Raw genomic sequence first — 24224 nt, 5'->3', positions numbered from 1 at the left:
GTGATTTTCCAAAACGATTTTGGTTATCGCATCTCTTTCTATATTGACTGCAAGACGTAACATATAGACTGCTTCGCGCGAAAACGTGGACGCCTTCAAGTTAAAAAGTGTGACAAATATTTAAAACTTTTATCGAAGTCGATTCTTACTAACAATGCAATTTCGTAATTTGGGGGGGAAGCAAACATTCAGTTTCCAATATCGATTCCTGTTGGAATGTACACATGAAGGTTACGTTAGGAACATTCTAAAACGGATGTAGACGGACAGAAGAGTTATGTAGTAGTGCGGAACGGTAATTTAGGATTTCTGGCGGGTTATGTAGTATTGCAAGAGTGATATGATGCATTGTGATGGAGAGCTTTGTAGGATTGCTGGGGGGTTAAGTGGTATTGCTGGGGAGTTAAGTAGGATTGCTGGGGGGTTAAGTAGGATTGCTGGGGGGTTAAGTAGGATTGCTGGGGGGTTAAGTGGGATTGCTGGGGGGTTACGTTGTAGTGCAGGGAGGTTATGTTGAATTTATGGTGGGTTATAGAGGATTGCGAGAGGGTTATGCAGTAATTCTGGATGGTTCTGTTGGGTTATGTAAGGTTGTTGCACGGTTTTGCAGGAATCCTAAAGTGTTATATAGAATCCCTGAGTGTTAGGTAGGATTGAGGAAAAGTTATTTCATATTGCTGGAGGGTTATACAGGATAAATATTCAATCATAAAACAGTTTATTGTTTCAAAATGTACACTTAAATTACATTTACGCTTCAGAATGCAGAAATTCGAAAATGACAGATAAAACGCGTTACTCCTTTCCGTAGATTACCTTGAGAATTTTTGACGAAATAGTTTTTCAAGCTTGATTATGGGTGCTTCTAGCGTAATTGACGTAACAAATGCCAATCCGTAAGTTAGTACAACAAACCCAAGGTAGTGAATAGCCTATAAAATATTTAAAAAAATTATAAATATATTGTATAAATGATATTTAAAAAAATCAAAAAGGCCAAATTGATTTTAGTTTAACTTGAATTATATGAAGCCATCACCTGTCAAAGTAATAAAACAACTAGCAAGTTTTAAAAGAACACAAATATCATTATCTCAGTTGTTTGCCTAGATTTACCTTCGTGGATGTAGAACATTTTACAAGATTTTATCTTTTACTTACACATAAATAGAACTAGCCTGGTTATACGTATAAAAAAAATTTAAACTTCAATAGTTTCAAAACCAATTTAAAATAATAAACGGTTGAATTTTTAAAAGTAGGAAACATGTATTTAATAAGGGTTAACAAAGAGCTTAATAATTTAAAAAATATAGAAAAATAATGCTCAATCTATTAAGTACTGAAACTAGATTTAAATTATAAGTTAAAATCTCACATAGAATGCTTCTGCTACAGTATATGAGTATTTTGGCACCACGGAAATTGGTGTACAGATCATTTTATTAGTGAAAGAAAGTTAAGTTAAAAGGCACCACCTATGGACTGCATTGTAAAGGATGATAAAATTATTGAAAAAGTAGATTAATCCATTATGAAAAGGGATACAAAAGCTGTATTCTAAACCAATTTGACTGACGAGTCCCAAATAGGACGAAACCGGTCTACCCTTGGAATTTCTAACTGTTTCATTTAATTTAATTTAGTTTTTCACTCGAAGATCTATTTTGTCCGAGTTTCGCGTCATTTGTTTGCTCGAAGACCTATTGGTACGAGCTAGTTGTAAGTTTTTAAATTTCTTCAAATTTGTTTAGGGTTAAGCTTTTGTATCCCTTTTCATTATGGACTAATCTACCTTTTCGCTATTTTTATCATCCGAAGGAAAGTTACGCATTCTAGTTCTTAATTTTTTTCTGCACTCATTCAAGTGGTATGAACTTAGTCAATAATTCAGCTTCTAACACCGGCTACGACCTGTGGTTGCTTGTTAACACATTGTCCATGCGTAGTGCGGTAAGAAAGAAAGAAAATGGATCTCCTTTATACTAACGCTACTGACAGTTGGCCCGTCGTGCCAAGCAGCTAATCTTGTTGGCCCTCATAAATAAGATGTGCCCTAAAGCATTGCACTGGGTGAATTAAGATAAGAAGTAACATCATAATTCTATTACTTTATATACATAATAACTTATTTAAAAGTACAATAGCAACTTTGTTAATTGTTTATCATATATATCAGTGTGATTAGCATCTTTAATGCCAACAATAGTGACGTTTTAATTATAAGTATGACAACTAGCAAAAATTATCACTGAACTAATTTTAGGAATTATTTCCCCCTTGTATCTGAATATGGCCTAGATCAAAAATACAACTACCAAGGACGATAAAATACTATTCAGTTTCGTTGCAAGTCCTAGTCAAAGCTGAGTGATAGTGTCATTGTCGAAAAGAGTTTTGGTCATACTAATGAATATTATGTTACTTTTTATGTACTACAATAATTAACCTAATTTGGAGTAAAATGAAATAATTTTTAGATAATCGTTTTTTTTACACCGGAGAGGAAAAAATATCTGTTACGCATTTTAGGGGTAATTCCCATTGTCACTTCCGTAACGAATAGAGGTCGGCGTTTGGATAAAAATTAACCGTTTATTTGGATAATATCCATAAATAAACATTATCTAAAAAATAATCAGTTATTTTTGGACTTTTCCCATATTAAATCGTTTCTATCCATTTATAATATCCATGGAAAAACGGTTAACCGCAATTTTTATGATTAATCGAAATTTTGCCAGTTAATTTATCTGCTCCGCCGATCTCTAGTAACGAACGGAAATGGATGAGTCGAAAAACGTTTTTGCGTTTCGTTATTTGTTGCCTGTTAAATTATATGTTTCTTACCACAACTTCATTCGTCATGAAAATTGGAGCTCGCAGCGTTAGAAAATGAAAATACATGATTAATGGATGGATCAAATATGTGCAATATGTCAGGCGACTCAGCGGATACCAAAGCTTCAAGGACAAAATCTTATCGACGATACCTAAAAAAATTTAACGCTGCTTATTGAGAAAATTTAGAATATAACGTCAATTTTTATAAAAATAAAACTTTGAAAGAAACGTTTTAGGAACATTTTACTATGTAATCAGTAATTCAAATAAATCGAAAAATTTAAACGTTCTTGGTTTTGTAAATAGGATCTCAATATGATGAATTGTAGAGCACCTTACGAAAGTGAATAGTTGGATGAACCTTTGGTTACTACGACCCGTTTACAGAAGAAGTTTATCAAAGCCAGACTCATAATCTCATTTCTAATTGAGTTACTTTAAAATATTTTTAATGGTTATTTATAATCTTGCATAAAGTTTAATGCACTGGGTATTTACGAAACCAAAAATCCAAAAATTGGCAAAATGTTGTTGATTTTTAGACATTTTAAAATTAATATTTTTTCCACAGACTACTTAATATAGAGAGTTATTTCCTAGAAATAATTTCCAGACTAGAACAGAAATTGTTTTAATTTGAACAATAGTGTCGTGTCGGGAAAAGTATGTTTTATTGAACTTACGACGTTAGTAGACACTGGGCTGATTTGGGAATGTTAGGAAGGAAAGGATCACGAGGGAAAATTAGAAGCAACGCTAACAACTGTGCCAAATTAGTCATTATTCCTAAATGCATTTTTGCTTCAATCTTTTAAATTAATAAATATAATTATTTTCGCTCATGAGCTTGAGTGTTAAGCAAGGAAATAGTGAAATCATTGTTAAACAAAAATACCAATAGATATTTCTTGATCTGCTATACAGATAAACTGGAAGTCCTATTATAGTGACGCTATGTTCCAAATGTCTATAGCTTACGAATATCGTCGCTACTAAATACAACCTTACATTTTTTATTGTGGCGCCATCTACGTCAGTTTTTCCGGAAGACAATTGCTTTAAGTTTTCTACTAACAAGGAGAAAAGGAAATTACTTTTTAAGCATTTGTCTTTTCTGATAGTAGATGGCTCGTTTGTCACAGACCGTTTTTCTCGAGTGATGATATCGTGAAAGATTTTACCTGCGTTATCTGTTTGGCATGCGAAAATAACCCAGGCAACACACAGAGACCATGCTGAGCTGGAGCATGCGTGGTAAAAAGCGCTAGAACTAGCCGAGATTTTATATCCATATAGACCATATACGTTAACCAATGCAATCGTTGTAGCTGCCAGCCAACACAATATAACTGGAACCTTGAAAGGAAGAAAAAAACTTCAACCACTATAAAAATTTCGTGCATTGACTTTCACACACCAGAGACTCCAATGTTTCGGCCCGTTAACATATGGTGCCGTTCAGTTAGGTCGTCACCTGCTGTATGTGTCTCTAAGAGACAGCCCAGGTTCGTTATAGCCAGATTAACCATGAAGAAAAATACAAACGTTTTCGTTGATAATTTTTGCATAATTACCTAATTTTTAAACTTTAAAGAGTCATTCAAAAACTAAACTAAAACAAGAATCATTACTGGCTATAATTACTGGTTTAAAGGTTTTATCCTATTGGATAATCCCCTCTGTTATGATTTGTAAAAAATCCTAATATATTTCTACAATCATTGCAAAGAATTTTTCTATCATTTGAGTTGTAAGGGTTTTCCAATAGTTCAAAGATGTGTGCTTATATTTATTTAATGGTTTTTATATTCATTAAAAAAGAAAAAAAACATATTTAATTGCGTTGTTAATTTTATATTCATAATAATTCTACATTTTGAACACATACTCTAATCACGTATGACATCATAGCTATATAGAAAAGAAATACGTTTTGGCCCTTGTAAAATTCCAAATTAAATTCTACTTTTCTGCCTGCTGCTTGATGGAAAGAAAATATGCCCCTGCCTATAAACAACGATAATAGTTGTGATATTCATTCAGGGTGCCCTATATGTATGTATGTATACAGTTGTAATGTACATTAGTTTTACTGATATTGGCAGATTTCCGAGAAAAGTCAGACTGCCAGCACAGTACTGTTGAGCCACAAATAGGCAAAACCCTTCTACTGTTGGAATCTCTGGTTGCAAATGTTTACTTTTGACATTAAAGTTGTGAACCAAATAGCAGTGTAAATATTTGAGCTTGAAGCTAAAGACTAATTTACGGGTATTTTGAACTTACTTTAGTAAACAATCTTCGATAGTTTCCTAAGTCCAATACGACAACAGCTGTCAGGCACCCAACAAGATAAGGACCAATTCTCGTCCAAGGTTTGTCGTAAATTGTGTCGAACATGGTGCTTTCGCTAATTAAAGTAAAATATTATTAAGTGGCTTCATATTTTTTTAAACATTTACTTACACTAGTAATTCTTTCAACGCGGCATCGTCCGCACCAAGTCCATTAAAATTGACCGGGTAATTTTTAATTTGAACAATTACTGCTGTGTAAATCCAAGATATCAAAAGAAGACATAACACCACCGCCAAACCCAGCCATCTCTTCTTTCTTTCAGTGCTAAAATTGTGCAAACGTTAATTAATAAGAGTTGAAACTGATAACATTTACAAAAATATCTAATCCTATCATAGAAATTTGTCAGTGAGTCAAAATAAAAACTTATATTATGAGAGAAGTGACGTTCAACATGTGTCATAACAATGAGTGCCACTAACTAAAACAAGCTTATGTGATATTTTTTAAATCATGGAATTAAAAACGGACGCAATATCTTAATTTTTTGAACTTCATAATTTTTTAAATAGCCTCAGTTCATTCTTGAGCCATCATTTATTAACAAAAAAACAAATGAAAAAAGACTTAAAACGGTTTTAAAATTCACAGTATATTTATTTAAAAATCCAACGTTTCGGAGGAACTGTTCCTCCTTCTTTAGGGATTCTTATAGTTATTATTCATTTTAATTATATAATTTTTTAGAAGGTGTTTAAGTGTGTTCAGCCAGGGCAATTTTCTAAAAATATTTTTAATCTAGAGTTCCGAAATATTCAGGGCTAATTTATTTGCAAGAAAACGTTTCAATTTGTAAATTTCAGAAATCGTTGTAAGAACTTTCCATTACCGATTTAGAAACGCAGATCACAAACTCTCGAGGTTTGACGAATTTATTTGCCTTAAGCACATACGATAAGCTTACATTTGTTGGAGATGGATATTTTTGTTTTTCAATAATAGTTTTGTGAAACACTGACTGCTGCGTTTTAATTGTTTTAACTATAAGTAACTGCATAATTGAATACCCTTTATATCTATATTGAGTAATGGAACGTTTTTCTTAACTACTCGGTATCTGGAATAAGTATCATTTTACCTTCATAACGACGACTCGATCAAAATATAACCCTACTCGACTACCCAACCAAAACAATTTATTTTTCAATATAAAATTGATCGGCTAAATTCAATACTCCTCAAGCCCTATTTACCTCTCCTCTGCCATCAAATTTCCGTGTAACGTCTGGGAGCATATTTTCTGGTCCATTAACTTACCTTTTAAATAGAACCAAGAACAACGGGCTGATTATGAAGAATTGCATGTCGTTATCCAGGTACCATGACCACGACATACACTAACAAATTTAAAATAAATGGAATGTTTATTAATAATGTACTAGATTTAATAATTCTTTATAGTTAATCTTAAAATACGAAAAATACGATTAATCAATTTATTTTATTTTATATAATATTAATTAAATAGTTATAGTTATCTTAATTAATTTAATCAAATTTCCAAACCAATCTTCAATTCGTACTTTTCAATTATACCACAATATTTATATTCCGGAAGTCAGTGGGTGAAAAATATATTCCCCTAACTTTTGACGGGCCACTTCTGACGTCACATCGACGTTTTTTCCGTCATCTACTATCTCACTCTTCTAAGTTTAAAGTATGAAGACAGTAAAGATGACGCTATGACGAAGGGAAAGTTAATCTTCGCCAACTAGAGCGAAGCGAATTTTCACCTACTGACTTATGAACAAAATTTAAACTACGCACGAAGCCTATTCTAATGAAGGTTATTAAAATATGAATCTTCAAGTAATATGAAATATCTAGTCGAGGATTCTTAATTCGAATCTATTTCAAAGGTATCCTGAGTTGTGTTGAGATTGACCTAATTCTTTAGTTGAAATACGCCTATATTAAAGGGTGGGTAAAAATGCCAGAAAAATTTCCATTAATATGAAAGACCAATAAGAAATTGCTATTTCGTTACAAGTCATCTGAAACGCAGACGATTTTAAACAGAAAAATTAACATAAATTAAAATATCGCGGGGTGGGTAGAAATTTTCACCCACCTTTTAATATGGGAGTACAAAAATATTTGTTTATTAAAGACACGGTGCTCATAGACCTATCGTTCTTTCCTTTTGAGCTTCCAAAAATTGATGATGTGCCAGCCAGTTTATTATTATAACTCTCGGGTTCAAATTTTGGTACAGTGGGCCCTAGTACCAACAATATTCTTTGAGGATTTGTGCTATTTTTAACATGTAACATCAACACTTTTTTAGTAATTCAAAAATTTTTGATTGTCGTCTAAAATCTTATTTTTGCTTTATATTTTGAGCAAGAAATAACAATCTCTAGCCAGAAATATGTAAGAAAATAAAAGAAGGTATGGATTTTTTGTATAAAGTCTGAGCGGGTTTTGATAGAAGTGATATTTACCAAATCTTGGTTTCTAAAGAAGTTGCTAATATAGAAGAGATTTCTCCACCAATATTGGGTACATGGATTTTCTTTCTGCAATGCGTAGCCCCAATATGGACCGTTACCAATAAAGTTGAAGAGAGTTCCATAGAAAAACAGAACAACCATATAGACGGGCGTTAATCTGCAAAGAAAAATGTAGATACTACTTAAAATGGAAGTAATATTTTCATATTTTGACCTATACGTTATGTACAAATAGGCAAATAACATTCAAATGGTATATTAAAGGTCTAAAATATCTATAAAAAACTCTTTTGGGTTTTTCTTGTTCCAAATTTAAAACTTGAAAAGTTGTACATATGGTGTTATGTAACATACAAACAGTGATTAAACACCGGGTATGGTGAAGCTCCCTAATGGAAATATTTTACTATCCTAAAGGGAGTAATTAAGTACCATTAAGGGAGGAGCTTAAAACTTCAAAGGGAGTATTGTAGTACGATTAAGGGGGTAGTGTCATATCACAAACTAAAAGAGAGGCGTTTCGTACCCTAAAAGGATAAGAATGGTTATAATAATAATAACAATAATCAGCTAGGCTAATACACAAGGCACCACGCTCGGCCCAAGTCATCTAGCGACTTTTATTGCCTTTAATTCAGGTGGTTGGGTTAAATTGCGTATGAGGGTGGTCTCAATTCCTTCATGCCACGTGAGCCAACAGCTCCCTTCACTCACTCTTACCGTTAACCTCTTCAAGTTTTAATAGCAAGGGGTAACCGTAGAACTCGGGGAATCAAAACGCATGACAAAAGCATCCGAAACCGTGTAAATAAACACATTAATAGGGAAAATCTATTAACCCTGTACATCATTTATAAACCTGTTAAGGTGTTAAATATGGGACAGGAAAAAACTCTTGAATGCTTGAAAATAAACCTATTTAACAGTAAATGATAACGAACGTTAAGCGGTTAGTATGATTTTGAAAGTTATCTATTTCTGAAAGGACGTCTGCATTATTTAGCTTGGATTATGGAAATTCAATTATCAAATCAAATTTTGGTTTGACATGTGGCCTCTACAGGCGGCAATTTGAATTCCCATCGTGGTAAACAAGTTCAAGGGGTGCTGACGGTGCAAATCGGGATTGCTGTGCAGTATTTTAAATCCTTAAGCAAAGGTCACTAGAACGTTTCATGGTTGCATTACTGACGAGACAAGAGAAGCCATTGTTTAGAGCTCAAGATGTAGTGCTCGGATTTCGATTAATCTCTATCCATGAATAAAATAAGTTCGGCGATATTTGAATAATATTTATTTAAATAACCGATAGTTGAATAAAAATTGTAACATGTTTAAATTATTATTTTAATAAAACAAACAATTATTTAAATAAATGCTTGGTTGCGTAAAAAACATAATTAAATAAGTAAAAATTATATTCTTTTTACCAACGTTTTTTAAATATATCGTAAAATTTGTGGATAATAAATAAACAATTCCGAGCACTATCAAAATGTCACGATTTGCTGATTTTATCAACAATGCAAAGTTGTTTGTATTTCAAAGCAAAATATTTGTTTTCCTTTACTTTAATAATAAAAATAATAATAATAATCAGCTAGGCTAATACCCAAGGCACCACCTTAGGCCTAAGTCATCAAGCGACTTTTGAAGCCATTAATTCAGGTGGCCGGGTTACAATGCGTAGGAGGGTGGTGGCAAGCCCTGCATGCCACGAGAACGAGCCAAAAGCTCCCTAAACTAACTATTACCGTTAACCGCGACAAGTTTTTATGGAAGGGGAAACCGAAGAACTCGGGGGAAAACCCCTTAAACCAGTGGGGAGAGAACTTGCAAACTCAACGCAGGAGTTATTCCGAGTTTTCACCCAGTGCCACAAGCTGGGATCGAACCCGGCGCCTCTTGCTGCGGGGCGAAAGTGCTAACCACTCCGCCACCCCAGTTTAGTTAACCACAGAGTGGTGTACCCAAGGTGTCTTGGGCCCGTCAACAAAATTCGATTCAGGTACCCTTTCCATGTTGAGAACCTTTAATTTGAATTGAAATCTTTTGGGCTCCGTTAAGCCATTATTTTTGACACTGTTCGCAAAATTTCATTCTAACAAGGTAAAATTTAAAATACTGCCATGAAAACCAAAACAAAAATACAAACTAACTCTTTCGTCAAATCAGTTCACAAAATCCAGAAATGCAAAAATTCGTCGAGAAACATACATAAATCCGACAAAAAATGCGATTAAAAAAGACGCTAATCTAAACAGAAATTAAAGAAAAGTATCTATTTGATACTTTAATTTCTATTTGATATTTACCTAATGAATCTATGAAAATAGAAGAATCCCAGTTTTTGTAGTGAAAACGCTGATCGCTCTTTAAGGAAAAGGTACGAGACCAGAAAACCGCTATGAATTAAATGGTATAAAATTTTAAATAGTTTTTAAAATCAGAAAATAGCTTTTTACCTTAATAAGAAAAACGTATCCACCGAAAACCCTCCTCTAATAATCACTTGAAAAGGCCAAGTCGTACTCATTTTTAAAACATCCAATATGTTTGCTACATGAAAATGATCAAAGATTTTCGTAGAAATAATATTTGTTGAGATTTTAAAATAAGAGTATTTGTTTAAGAATTCGCTCCTTGTGGCGCAATTTACGATTGTTTTTCGAAAGCAGATACTACTAATGTTTTGTTTAAACGGATGAAAAGTAAGCTTCGTTAAAGTTTCTTAAACGGTATCCCGATTACCGGGAATACAGCCTTTGTTAGTCTGATACGCAACCACTATATTTCAGTCTAGGCGTGTACGCCGATTACGGAGAGTAACCATCTTCTTATACCAAGGAAAAGTTTTAGCTAAAAAATATAATTTTTGGAAAACAATCACAAATTATATACGTTTTTACCTCTATTTCCAAAACAAATTTTGACGTAAAATTTTGGTTTACCCCGCTTTAAAAATTATTAAATAAAATTATTAAAAAATGTTTTCGTTTAAAAATAAAATATTGTGCAACAAGATAGTAAATTCCTTTTCAAATTTGCTAAATTACACCTAAACGATTCATTAACAATTTACGGTAAACAATCAAATTACTTTTAAATAAATGGTTTTTTGAGAAAGTGTTCCTTAGCACAACAAATAGAGTATTGTCCTCTTTAGCGAACAGACTAACAATAAAATTAAATTTACGCCATCGAGCATTAGGAAAATTGGAGTAACGCTAACAAGAGCATCAACATAGTTATTCATTATAAATAAATATGTTATTGGTATACTTAACGTTATTTTTACTGCGTTGCGCAAGTTTAAACGTTTTGCAAATAATGTAAGATAAGGTTTATTTCTCTTACTTAAGGGATATTTCACGAATAAAGTATATATTGTAATAGGACAAACACTCAATATTCCAAACTAGTATTGAATGTTATATTTATTTTTATTACGCTTGAAACATGTCATACCATATGCTGCCATTCCAAAAACATAGGTATGCCCAAGAAGAATCCAGGCCATACTGATAAAACGAATTCCATGGAGGCAATTCAACTGGCCAGGCCTCTCGGATATATCAAGTATTGCTTTTGCATTTGCAAGCGCAGAGAAACACATTAAAAAATCTGAAACTATTAAAAAAAAGTATATGAATAAAAAATCATGTTGTACGACCCAAACAGCAAATATTTCCATATAAGAATCTTATGTATAGACATTTTATTATGCTATATCTTTCGAGGTGCGGGTCTAGACTCTTTGAAATTTGAAATGTCTTTTTTGTTTTGAATTCTTAGAGCTTTCACCAACATCCTTCAAATAATTAGTGCTTATTAAACAATTAACTAAAAGCGAAAGAAGGAATCTAGAAAGAAATGTTGCGATTGAACATCAAAACCGCTCCTTATGGTCCAAATATGCCCCACTATTTAAAATAACTTTTTATCTGTAAAAGTTTGGGTGAAAATCGGTTACATACCTTTTGGGAAACTTTAAAAGAAGATATGTATACATTTTATAATTTGATTAAAATTGGTTTCACTTGAGTATATTTCATTAAATACTAGTAAGAAGTTAGTAGGAAAAACATTTTGTTAAGCTATCGGTAATCACGTTAACACAATCGGCTACAAATTTCGATTAAGTTCGAGATAATTCCAATTCTCAGCGCCACCGTTTAAATCATAAAAATAATTGTGAAAAGCTGCGACCCAGTTATCAATAAATATGTTTTAACAAGCAACAACTGCAGTTTAAAACAAATAATACTAACCAAAATTTCTTCTTTTTTCGTCTTCTGGACCTTTAGTGGAATTGCCTTCCATGTTGATGCTATTATCGGCATTTCCGTTGACTAGATTGTCTTCAACAACATTAACGTGTTTTTGTTCAATCGAATGTTGAATCCAAATATCATAAGTTGTTCCAGCAGCTGAGAGTCCAAAAATTATAACTAACAAAATGCTAATAAAATAAATATCCAATGTTACTTATAAAACATGAAAACAAAATTTATTTATCTATAATTAATTATTTTTATGATAAGTGAAAGGAGCTCCCTTGGGGAACAGCTATTGACTCTGACGAGTTATAATTTTAAGTGACCAAATCTGTTTTTGATAGAAAAGTAATTTATGAAAATAAAAAAATCGTTAGAATGCCACTAATAATAATACAAGTGGTTTATTTCGTATAAATAAACATTACATAAAGGAATGACCGACAAGTATTTATACGCGTAAAAAAATAATTTAGTACTATCGTACTTCGTTTAGGGTTTATATTAAAAGGGTAAAGTATGTACAAAAATTAAATACTATAAAAATTACTTTGATAAGTTAAGAGCATTTTTTTGTTCTCGAATAGCTATAAATTATCAATGATACGACTCAATGGCTGCAACATATTTGTGTTACTACTGCACATGTTCCTTATAAATCGTAGCATTATTAAGATCTTGAAAAAAATTGTTATTACGCACAAGAAATTTTAAATATGTTTTATGTAGAAAACTATTCAGACCCGTAGAACCAGCTCTTTGGAAAAACATAAAATTTATTTTTTGACAAGATTTGCATTTCATTTGTTACGCTGGATACAGAATTACTAAAACTTACATGCAAGCAATGGACGCCCCACTCAGAGACACACTTTCTGGTAAACACGAGAATGATATCTTCGGTAAATTGGCGGGCGCTTTGCCAACGAGTGAAGTGTTATCTAAATATAAAAACTGATTGTAAAAATGTGGAATTTATGTAACAATATAGACCAAGAAATAATGGGTCTTAAAATTTGAAAACTCAACAAAATATTTTCCCTTTATGAAATTTTTACATTTTGTGACTATTATTTAAAATTTAATTTATCTCGCTAAAGTGTGAATTAATATTTAAAAAAAAACATTTTTCGACCCAATTTATTTGTTATTTAGAGTTTGTAGAATGTCCATTTGAATTTTTTGGCTATGAGAATAGATGGATATTTAGGGTTTGTATTTTTCCCAGATTAAGCCTTTGGCAACCCAAATTAATATTAATTATAAAATAGTTTTGTCTGCTTATTAGTTTTTCTTCAGTAACATTTGTAATTAACACTGAAATTGACCGAAACCTTCCTAGTTTCTCGTAAAAATTGACACAATAATATTTGTCTCACGAGATAAATAACGTAAACTATGAGATCTAGAGAGGGCATAGGCCCATACAAACATAAGTACGTAAACTATGATATTTAGACAGGGCATGGGCTCATACTAACGAAAATACGTAAACGTAGACGGCATGGGCTGATGCCAACGAAATTAAGTAAACTGTGAGATCTAGAGAGGAAATGGGCCCATACAAACGAAATTAAGTAAGCTATTAGATCTAGAGAGGGCATGGGCCCATACATACGAAAGTACGAAAATTATGAGCTCTAGAGAGGGTATGGGGCCATACAAACGAAAGTACAATGTAACCGTTGGACGTTGTTCAATCAGACGGGATATTCCCAAAATTATTGTATATTGCAAATTTAAAAAATAAGCTCAAAAGCCTATAAAGTCATCAATAACTTTAAATATCTTACGTATTAAATTAAAAATGATACTAATATCTTCATTGAGTTCCATAGCTCCACAACTCCTTGGTACGCAAACTGCCGTCGTTACTGTAGTCGAAGTCTAAAAATAATTTATCACACAAAATCACATAAATCTTAATTGTATAAAAATGTTTTACATAAGCTCGTTAATTTATCATTTTCTTAAGCCTTACTTTTACCCATTTTTAAAATGAGCATTATTTTTTTATAAAATTGGGACCGAGTGCCTAACCACTCTCCGTGACGGTGTTCAGTGCTCACCGTAATACAATAAAATTTCAATTGTACACCGGTTTCAGATATTATTTGTAGTACATAGATATTACACGGTTTTATTCGTATTTGGCGAATATTTGACGGTTTTAAAGTTTTTCCATAATTGCTGCAATGCGATATTATTTCAAAATAGGACCTATTTTGAAACAATTACAAACTGTATTCATATTAATATTATTTTAGATATTTTTCATTTTATAAAAAGATTTCGCAAATATAAAGAGTATAATTCGTACAACGCTCAGACTTAAATTTAACTACATTCCCTTCTAAAACCATTAGTTTCTACCCTTATAAATCTTTATTCTTCTCAACTTTCATTAGAAATAATCCTACATTTTTCTATAGTTTATAAATATATCCCCATATAAAATCAAAAATATTGACAACACGTTTTCTACTTTGCCTATAAAGATTTGAGGGTTTTAGTGTGGTCACATTGATAACGTTATCGGAAAAGGTTTTGTTCGTATTAAAATTGGTATTCGTAGGTTAAAGAGTGTGCGGTTTACGAATATGAAATTAATTAACTCTAGGGGCCTTGATATATGAGCAAAATATGGGAGTTGCAATAAACATACAATTTATAAAAAAAGGTTAGGTATAAAATCAATGTGAAAAACACTTAGTTTTCTTTCAATCAAAACATTATTTCTTTAATTATGTATTTATTCAATAATATACTTTTTTATTTTTTATTATTTTATTTATTTATTCATTTATTCTCTTTATTTACTTCTGTATTTACTTATTTATTAACTTCTTTATTTAATTCTCTAGTTAATACTTTGTTTACTTATTTATTTATTTCTTTATTTATTCCATTATATATTTCTTTCCTTATATCTTTATTTATTCATATTTCTTTAATAGTTATCAATTTTAAATTCTTAAAAGCGGCTGCACACATAAGACGCGAAGCAAGCGACGCGACGTTAAATTATAAAAAATCCTACTATCGCACACGCTTCGCATGCAAAGCTGAACGGGCTCGTCTCACACCAAGAGCCTGAGCTCGATTTGAGACTAAGCCCAGGCTTTAATATTAGAATGATACGAGCCCGAGAAGAGACCAAAACGTTGTGGTCATTTAATTTGAGCCCGAGATGAGACCTTTATAATAAAACGTATTTTTGTGAGCTCGAGATGAGACCATTAAAATATAGGAAATTGCTGTGAGCCTGAGCTGAGTCCAATATAATCTAGTGTATTACTACGAGTCCGAGCTGAAACCATATTTTTGAAACGAACCCGATATGAGAAATTTTAAGAGACGGTTATGTGTCCGTTTACGCCCGGTTATGTTTCCCTTGGCCACTGGGGAGCGCTGCGGCGCAGAGCAACACGTGCCGTAACCGTAACGCTTTCTTTCTCTCCGACACGACCAACTTTGATTACGTGCTGTTTGTGCTATAACTAAAGCACGAACAGCGCGTGATCACAGTTGGCGGGGTCGCCCTTGAAGAGAGCTCTGGCTCACCGCGTTAACATGGAATTTACGTATTTGGCTATTTCGGATAACGTTATTTAACCCAGTCATTTTCTGATTGGTCCAAAGTAAACTACTTTCTAGAATTTTCGAAGATTTTTGTAGTGAAGAGAGTTCCAGGCCTGGTCACTCGGCTGTTTCGTTTGACTTATGATTTATATATCAATATGAAAAATATGAAGACTTATAAAAGCTATTAACAGACTGGAATGAGCCCCGCGAGTTATGTAAATTCTTACTGAGACGAGCCATTGTTAGTAACAGCAATAAGTATGAGCCCGAGACAAGATCAAATGTTTAGGGACATGAATTGTGAGTTCCAGTCGAGCTTTTGTGTTTTTGGGGAAATTATTGTGAGACTGAGAGGAGACTAAGGCCAAACAAAACGTTTGGTGAGACTGAGCCTGAGACCAAGTCTTCGTGTGTAGCTATGTTCGCTTGCTCGGGCGGGAGCTTCGCTTTTGAAACCACCCATGCGTGCGCGCTCAAAATTCAATGGTGAGCTTTATGTGTGCATACGCCTTAACAACCACCTACGGGTTTTTATGGGGCACAATTTTTTAAAATCTAACAGAATTACTAAGTATGATTTATAAAAAATGTCTTAAGAAGCTAAGAGGCGTATTTCCTTTAAGAACTTATACATTACAATTCTTTATGATTATTTTAAAATATATACGAAATATATTCCTTTGAGAATTATAAGGAATTTCTTGCTACGGAATCTGGTTTCCTTAAAAATATGATTTTCCTTAAATAATCATAAATTTGCTTTTTTTTAAGAATAATCAAGTATTTTTGGTGATAATTATAATTCCTTACGTCCCCATTATACTTTATGGGATTTTCTTTTGAATAATAAAAAAAATTCTCGGATGAATTAAGCCAGTTACAATTACTATTCTTTTATTACAAAACATTTAAGTCTCCGTGACAGTTTTCGTTCAAGGGTGTGGTTCTGCTTTCTAAAAATTGCCCTAGATGGCCCTACATTGAAGTGGCGTACTAAAAGAGAAACGTTTCTCAAATTCTAAATTTTGAAAAAATATGCTATTACATTTTTGTTTGCGAAACTCATGAGACAGTATCGGCCTTGAAGTCCATCAGGAAGTAGCTCGGTCTTGGGTGACGCAAAACTTTGGCACTGATCAAAATCTCCTGGCCACAGAAGGTTCCCTTTTGTAACTCCACTCGGTATCTTGCCGAAAGTGTCAATCACTTAAAAGAACAAAAAATTACATTTAAGGCCAAATAGGCTTATTCTTTATTTCCTCTTTAAAAAAGAGAAATAATTGGAAATATCAACCACTTCGTAAATTAATTTTTAAACTTGAAAAATCGCAAACTCGCTTCGTCGTCCTTGTGAACACATTCTGGAACCTGCGCCGCGGAGTAAGAACGGTAAGCGATAATTTTTTAAGTTACATTTTTTAGGCCAAAGCCGATTGTCATTATACTAGGATTTCAATTTTATCTCACTTCACATCAAACTATCTGTAACTCAAGCGCTGACCATAGGTTTGTCACTCTGAGCACCAAAAATATTTGATCATTTTAGAAAGGGCTTTTAGCAGTGTTTAGTCCTACAAAAAAGAACCGGGGCGCTACCTGGGTACGGCCAACTTAGATTTCGCGAGTGATTGAAGTTGATAGTACATCCAACTTCGATGTTTATCGTGATTGAAGTTGCCGAACCTAGGTAATGATTTTAAATTTAATTGGTACTTTCTCACGGAAAAAATTCCAAATAACCTCACACACCTTCAATTCAAGGATTATAGTTATACTCAGCACCTAATTTTACGTATAATTTTTGAAAAAAAAATATTTTATAAAAATCATGAAACATAAATTGTCGAGTAGACTTAGATAAGCAAAAACAATAATCGTGTTTTCTAAATACTACTTCATTCGCCAATATTATTTTTTTTAAATTGAAAAAAAACTCAGAGTTGACTAGAGTCAGTCTAGAAACAAATGTTATTGTTACGTTAACCGGACGCTTAAACACACTAGAGTGACGTCGTTTATAAAGTAGGAAACGTAAGGAAAAATAAGTAAATGGATAACAGGTACTAAAAATGAATATTGTACGCAAATCACTGTGCCAATGAATCACGAAATAGAAGCAAGGCGTGCCCTAGCAAGCTGGAAAAATAGAGGCAGGGTGTGCCCTGGCAAGATGAAATGAAGAGGCCAGGCACGCCCTGGATACACGGATAAACCTAGGCGGGGCTGGGCACTGCCTTTGAAAAAAGCACCGGTGTGGCACTATGGCCCGTCTACACCACTGATTGTCAGAGAAAAGAAATGGTATACTTATAAACACACAACTAAAACCCCACATAACTACATTCCTTTAAGATTGCCCAGGATGATTTACAAACGTTTCCAGAACCTAAGATATTTCAGAAATAGGAGACCTTGACGACTGCCTTAAATGCTTAAAGAAGAAATATTAAGCAATTAAGTTTTCCAATTCTCAAATTCCTTTGCATAAAAGTATTTGGAATTCAGCCTCAGCTTTTTTTGTGGGACATAACACCACCCATATTGATGGGAAATCTAAAATAGGACCTCTTAGCGATACACATTCAACTAGCTATGCTGCTTTTGATATTGTCTTGAAACATTTATTCACAAACATGTAGGTCCCCTTTGTTCTAAAATGTTTTTCCAGTAAACTAAAATATTGCGAGTAAAACACGTCATTCTTAAAATTGTTTTACGCCTCACAAGCAATGATTGTTAAATGGTGATTTAGAAAAAATGCTTTCACTTGATACTACTATGGTCCTACAAACCCGTATTTGTGTTATTTTCTTCTTAAATATATAAAGGAAAAATTTTCCTAAAATTTCAATATAAAGATGCGAGTACCGGTTAAGTTTCTCAAAGCAAATCAGTGTATGCAGTGATGTTACGATATTTCATGGTTGTGTTAGATTTATATTTATTACGTTGGTTCGTTTCTAAAAATCATCAAGTAACGTAGGGCACCCCTTTGCTATAAGCAAAATATCGACCGTCTGTTAGGGTTATTAAGATAGTGCCGAAATAAATGGTGATTTATTTACCGTACAATTTATACTGACTACATATAAACAAAGACTATAATTGGTATGATATGGCAGGGTTCACATTTTCACTCGATACAAAATAAAAAGATTCGTCGAAAAGTTGTTATATCAGGGGTACGTTCAGAAACAGTCAACGGAAAAAAACCCGATGGATTTATATTTTCCACCGATGAGCTTTTTCGTCATAATGACGTCGTAAGTTGTTGAACGCTTTCATTCAGTCTTCGGTGTTTTTTAAAATAGCGTAGCATTAATAGTAGTTTTACGTCAGTAATGACGTCAGTCATCGGAAAAACCGACTATCTCTTTCGGTGACTTCGGTGTCTCACCGATGACTATCGTGACGTCAATACCCGAAATTAAAATGCCGTTCAGTAAAACACCGGTGTCAGCGGTGACTCGGCGGACTCACCGGTGAGCGTTTCTGAACGCAGCCCAGGATAACATTCCTGCTGTGTGACGATAGAATTTTCCAACGTCAGGCGGTGTACATAATTTTGATCCATTATTTAGCTTATGCTTTGGTTGTTTCGCTTAGATTCAGGAATACATTTCATGGCTAAGATCAATATGTTTCTTTAAAATGATACTAGTACTAGTTGTTTGATACGCAAAGGTGTAAGGAACTCTTTCATATAAATGAATGCCATGGCAATTATACCGAAATTTTAGATCCATCGTTTTCAGGTCGTTGTATTTAAATCAATTAAATAAATTATTTTTATGACATAATCAAACTACGGGATCTACTTCCATGTCCTAGGTGGGAAAATATCTTATTAAAGATGCAATATATTCTTCTGATAATATTAATATCTGGTTTCTTGATAAGTGATGGTGTAAGGAATGTAATTAATTAAAAAATAAGAAGCCTAGTTCAGAAGCATGAGTATACGAATACAGAAATGAAAAATGTTATATCGAATTAGCTTATCAAAATGTACAAAAATGGTTTTAGTATTTCTGTATCGAAAATCTTTTTCTTATATTGATTGCAAACAAGTGCGATTTTATTGATTTTTTCCATAATCGTTTGGTGTCGTTTTAATTGAAATAACTGATTAAATGTTTTTTATTGGATACTAATAGTTTTTATGAGGTTCTAAATGAAAAGCGTTTTTCTTACGTGCAAGGGTCCAATTCTGGGGAATGGAAGCTGCTAAACCCAAAAGATCGGCGTTGCACTGATTGGAAAGAGCATTTTGACTAGTTTCTTTATAATGATTTTGACTTCCAAGAGACATAATCCATCTTATTTCCGGAATTTTGAACACCAATTCATTCAGACCTCTTTCTTTGGCCTGCAATAGTTCTGAAAGACTGTTTGGGAAGTCTTCAAATGTTTTGTTCTTACAAATATTCTGATCTTTAATGGCTATGTCCGATTTCAATTCTATCTCGCTGGCGGCTCTGATCTTGACGAGCAGCAGTAAAAGAAAAAATATGAAACTGACCAACCCTTCACATTCTTTGGCTGGGTAACGAAAAAACATTTTCTTCTCTGGCCCCTAAAGATATTAAAAAAAAAGAATATTGGATTTCTTTACAAAAATATATTGGTTATACAGGCGTGGGTAATATTTGATTCCATAAAATTAACCGTCAAAATCGAATACAGGGTTTTTGCTTCTTTGAAAAGACAGAAATTCAACTAAAGCTGTTCAAACATGCTTTGCGAAAGATAATAAGAAGTACAGGCAATTTACTTTGTGTTACTTTTAAAAAGATCACCTTCATTTCATTGCTAGGCCAATTCACTTTTTCTTGTATTGCTAATTCAAAAGTAGATATCATTTAACGGTAATATAATCTCAACGCATTTATCTTTCCTGAGTTCCAAAGAAACCTAATTTGATTAGAGAAATTTTTAAATTAATTCAAATATAATTATTTAAACAGTTTTTGTGGTAGATAAATATTATTTATGTGACTTATCGATAAAAATTTTAGTTAAACGCTTTCGCGATTTTTAGTTATCGTCAAAATTGTTTTGTAAATTGAAAATTAATTTTTTTTCAAATGCGCTCATTTAGATAATATTAAATTAATCTTAATCTGCTTGAACTTGTTACGTAAGTTTTGACACTTGAAACCAGCGTTTATTGGAAATCCCGCATTAAAAATACAGTTTTACTATTATGTTGCCTGTGAAGCGAATTTTAAAAACAGGGTGTTAACTTAAAAACTATTCAAGGACAATAACTCCAAATGTATTTTAACTAGGAACTTGAAAATTTCAGGATACATAAAACGTGCAAGGGATTACAATGGAAATTTATCACGAGAACCATTAGAGATACAAAGTTGGTTTCAATTAGAAAACCGTTCCCCCTCACATGTCAGGTGTAAATTACTTTGATCCTTCTTTTTTTTACCAATAACAAGTCGAACGAATTTAGACAAAAACATGAAAGTCGTGTTGAGAATATTGTACCAGAGACCAGATTAAAGGGGTAATTACTCGAATTATAATCGTGCTAGAGTATCAAAATTGGTAGACATACCCATCTGGTAAGGCGTCATTAGAGAGTGCCAACCCGGATGACGTTTAAATCCTGGTTCAATGTCATTCAAAGTTTATCTCGAGTACCAATGAATTAAATGAAATGGTTTCAAATTGAAAGGTTTTCAACATGGTGTTTTGCATCGGGTTGATGACATTTGGACTTAAAATTTCAATTAACACTTTTTAAATTGGAAGTTATCAAGCAACTTTCGAAGCCATTAATTCAGGTGGCTGGGTTAAATGGCGTAGGAGGGTGGTGGAAAGCCCCGCATGCCACGCGAGCCAACAGCTCCGTACACTAACTATTACCGTATGGAAAGGGAAACCGAAAAGCTCGGGAGAAAACCCCTTAAACCAGTGGGGAGAGAACTTGCAAACTCGACGCAGAAGGAGTAGTCCCGAGTTTACACCCATTGCCACAAGGTGGGATCGAACCCGGCTCCTCTTGCTGCGAGGCGAAAGTGCTAACCACTTCGCCACCCCAAGAAAGATAGCTATCAAAGGTGTTGCATATTATTTTGACCAAAAAACCCTAACTACATATCTAGGAAAGCAATAGCTCCACTTGAAATATTTCTAATCGGGTGATAGAATCGCGAGAATCCTTGGATTGTAAAGCCCTCGTGATAATTGCCCACGTCAAGAAAGTAATGATAAACTTAAGCTCGTGACGGCAAGAAAATGTTTATAACCTTCGACATTTATTTATTTCTTGGAAATAGCTATTTAACAAGATTATTTATAAATCTAGTCTAAATTGCAATTGAATATAAGAAACGCACTCACTACGACGACAAAAAAAAGCACGCATCTAATGTCTTTTTTGTAGAGTCATTAAAAATGTTTGGTCTGGTCAGTCTGGAAATTAATAATATTTAACTTTCTACAAGTTGTTGATCGGGACGTTTTGTGTAACATAATTATTACTAATTTAAAATTACAATATGGTGTAAAAATTAAAAATCAAAATAAATTTTTTTCTTTAGGGTTAAAGCTATGCCACAGTCTTAACTCTCGGGAACACACAATTGTGAGTGTGAATGTACTAAAGCTTTCATTAACTTTTGGTTGGTTAATTCGTCGTTTATCACATAATAAGGAGATAAGAAATAAAAGAGTTTTCGGAGGAATTTTCAGCGAATTTAATAATTGGCTTATTATTTATATTTATTATTATTAATATAATTGTATTAAAAAAAACACTACTTGTTTTGTTCAGTTCAACGAAAAACACGGTTATCCTTTCTGTACGTACTGCACACACCTTGAAAAGCGAATTCCTAAGTAAACTTTTTTTTATTGTTTCGACAATAGCTTAAAATGACAAAGGAAAAAATACTTATCTTTGGTTTCTTTGACTTTTACGTTAAAATACATTATAATCTTTATCATGTGATGTTCCAAAAAGATCCTGGTTATCTATTAGGCCTACGATAATGACGATATGACAGAACATATAGCTAAGGATACAAAACGTGATGCGTCCACATAGAAAAAGCAGCTATTATTAGGCCTTCATAATCCTAATAAATAATCCATATTTTAATTCACCGTCGTTCTTATGTGATTTGAAATATAGTCACTTTCAGGCAAATATTTCTAGAAATTAGTTTGTGGTCCATATTCGATATAGTTTCTAGTTAATTAGATCATTTAAACCCCGTACAAAATAAAGTTATTTTATGTAAAGCTTGTTTTATTAAATAAAATAAGGGAATAATATAAGTTTATTGTACAGGAAATATGTAATAATAAAATAAAAATGTAAATAGTCAAATTTGAAAGTACTGCATATAAATTTAAGATAGATCAAATTGAAAGTACTGCATTTAAAGTTTAGATAGAGCAAATTTAAGGAATGTAATTTTAATTTCAGAAAACTTACATTTAAATTTCAGAATTTTTACATATAAAATTCAGAATTTTTACATATAAATTTCAGAATAATAACATTTCAATATCAGAATGATTACATATTTCGATACTTTCTCTAGTATATTTTCCTAAACATGTATTCGTTTGGACGATAATTTTCGGTTGTTCGCAGTCAATTTTATGTTCAGTTTAAAAAATTAATGGTGATAAGCTACCGCTGACTTATCCCGTTAAAGTCTATAACGATTATAAAGAAACTTCAGAATAATAATATAGAATTTTAAGTACATTAACATGAAAATTTTCAGAAGAATTGCATTTAAATTTAAGAAAAATATTTAAATTTCAGAATAATTACATATCAATTTCAATGTAAAAACAATTAAATTTCAGAAAAACAATTAAATTTCAGAATAATTACTCTTTAATATTAGAATAATTACTCTTTAATATCAGAATAATTACTCTTTAATTTCATAATAATTACATTTAAATTTCAGAATAATTACTCTTTAATTTCATAATAACTGCATTTAAATTTCAGAATAATTACTCTTTAATTTCATAATAACTGCATTTAAATTTCAGAATAATTACTCTTCAATTTCATAATAACTACATTTAAATTTCATAATAACTACATTTAAATTTCAGAATAATTACTCTTCAATTTCAGAATAATTACTCTTCAATTTCAGAATATTTACTCTTCAATTTCAGAATATTTACTCTTCAATTTCAGAATATTTACTCTTCAATTTCAGAATATTTACTCTTCAATTTCAGAATATTTACTCTTCAATTTCAGAATAATTACTCTTCAATTTCAGAATAATTACATATCAATTTCAATGTAAAAACAATTAAATTTCAGAAAAACAATTAAATTTCAGAATAATTACTCTTTATTATTAGAATAATTACTCTTTAATATCAGAATAATTACTCTTTAATTTCATAATAACTACATTTAAATTTCAGAATAATTACTCTTTCATTTCATAATAACTGCATTTAAATTTCAGAATAATTACTCTTTAATTTCATAATAACTGCATTTAAATTTCAGAAAAATTACTCTTCAATTTCATAATAACTACATTTAAATTTCAGAATAATTACTCTTCAATTTCAGAATATTTACTCTTCAATTTCAGAATATTTACTCTTCAATTTCAGAATATTTACTCTTCAATTTCAGAATATTTACTCTTCAATTTCAGAATATTTACTCTTCAATTTCAGAATAATTACT

General features: G+C 32.2%; 1 protein-coding gene across 2 annotated transcripts; it reads right to left on the bottom strand.

Moving 5' to 3' along the window:
- Positions 1–756: 756 nt before the first annotated feature.
- LOC149939196 (nose resistant to fluoxetine protein 6-like) lies at positions 757–22366 on the bottom strand. Of its 2 annotated transcripts, XR_016481284.1 has the most exons (17): positions 22301–22366; positions 19715–20096; positions 16566–16726; positions 13729–13822; positions 12774–12876; positions 11930–12120; positions 11127–11288; positions 10124–10217; positions 9974–10063; positions 7650–7815; positions 6460–6539; positions 5311–5466; positions 5131–5254; positions 4026–4200; positions 3853–3914; positions 2851–2993; positions 845–932 (listed from the first exon to the last, which is right to left on the bottom strand). XR_016481284.1 is itself a non-coding variant. In XM_090178535.1 (16 exons), exons 2-16 carry the CDS (start codon positions 20079–20081, stop codon positions 813–815), a joined length of 2226 nt encoding a protein of 741 aa, XP_090034661.1. In that variant the 5' UTR covers positions 20082–20096; positions 22301–22366; the 3' UTR covers positions 757–812. The 2 variants fall into 2 exon arrangements, 1 of the variants encoding a protein (XP_090034661.1); XM_090178535.1 differs by lacking the exon at positions 3853–3914 and having other exon boundaries at positions 757–932.
- Between the last annotated feature and the right edge of the window lie 1858 nt (positions 22367–24224).

Source organism: Leiobunum rupestre, chromosome 6 (genome assembly GCF_980474605.1).
Source record: "Leiobunum rupestre chromosome 6, qqLeiRupe1.1.hap1, whole genome shotgun sequence".
Classification (NCBI taxonomy): domain Eukaryota; kingdom Metazoa; phylum Arthropoda; class Arachnida; order Opiliones; family Sclerosomatidae; genus Leiobunum; species Leiobunum rupestre.
This window is presented reverse-complemented; position numbering and strand designations above follow the sequence as displayed.

Bases quoted from the DNA above. Each gene is read 5' to 3' on its own strand.
- LOC149939196 (XM_090178535.1), bottom strand. From the start codon at position 20,081: ATGTTTTTTCGTTACCCAGCCAAAGAATGTGAAGGGTTGGTCAGTTTC. The intron at 6,540-7,649 runs GTAAATATCACT...TAAATTTGTTAG, and splicing joins TCTTTAGAAACCAAGATTTG to TGTATGTCGTGGTCATGGTA. The intron at 5,467-6,459 runs GTAAGTTAATGG...GCACAATTTTAG, and splicing joins TTCTTGGTTCTATTTAAAAG to CACTGAAAGAAAGAAGAGAT.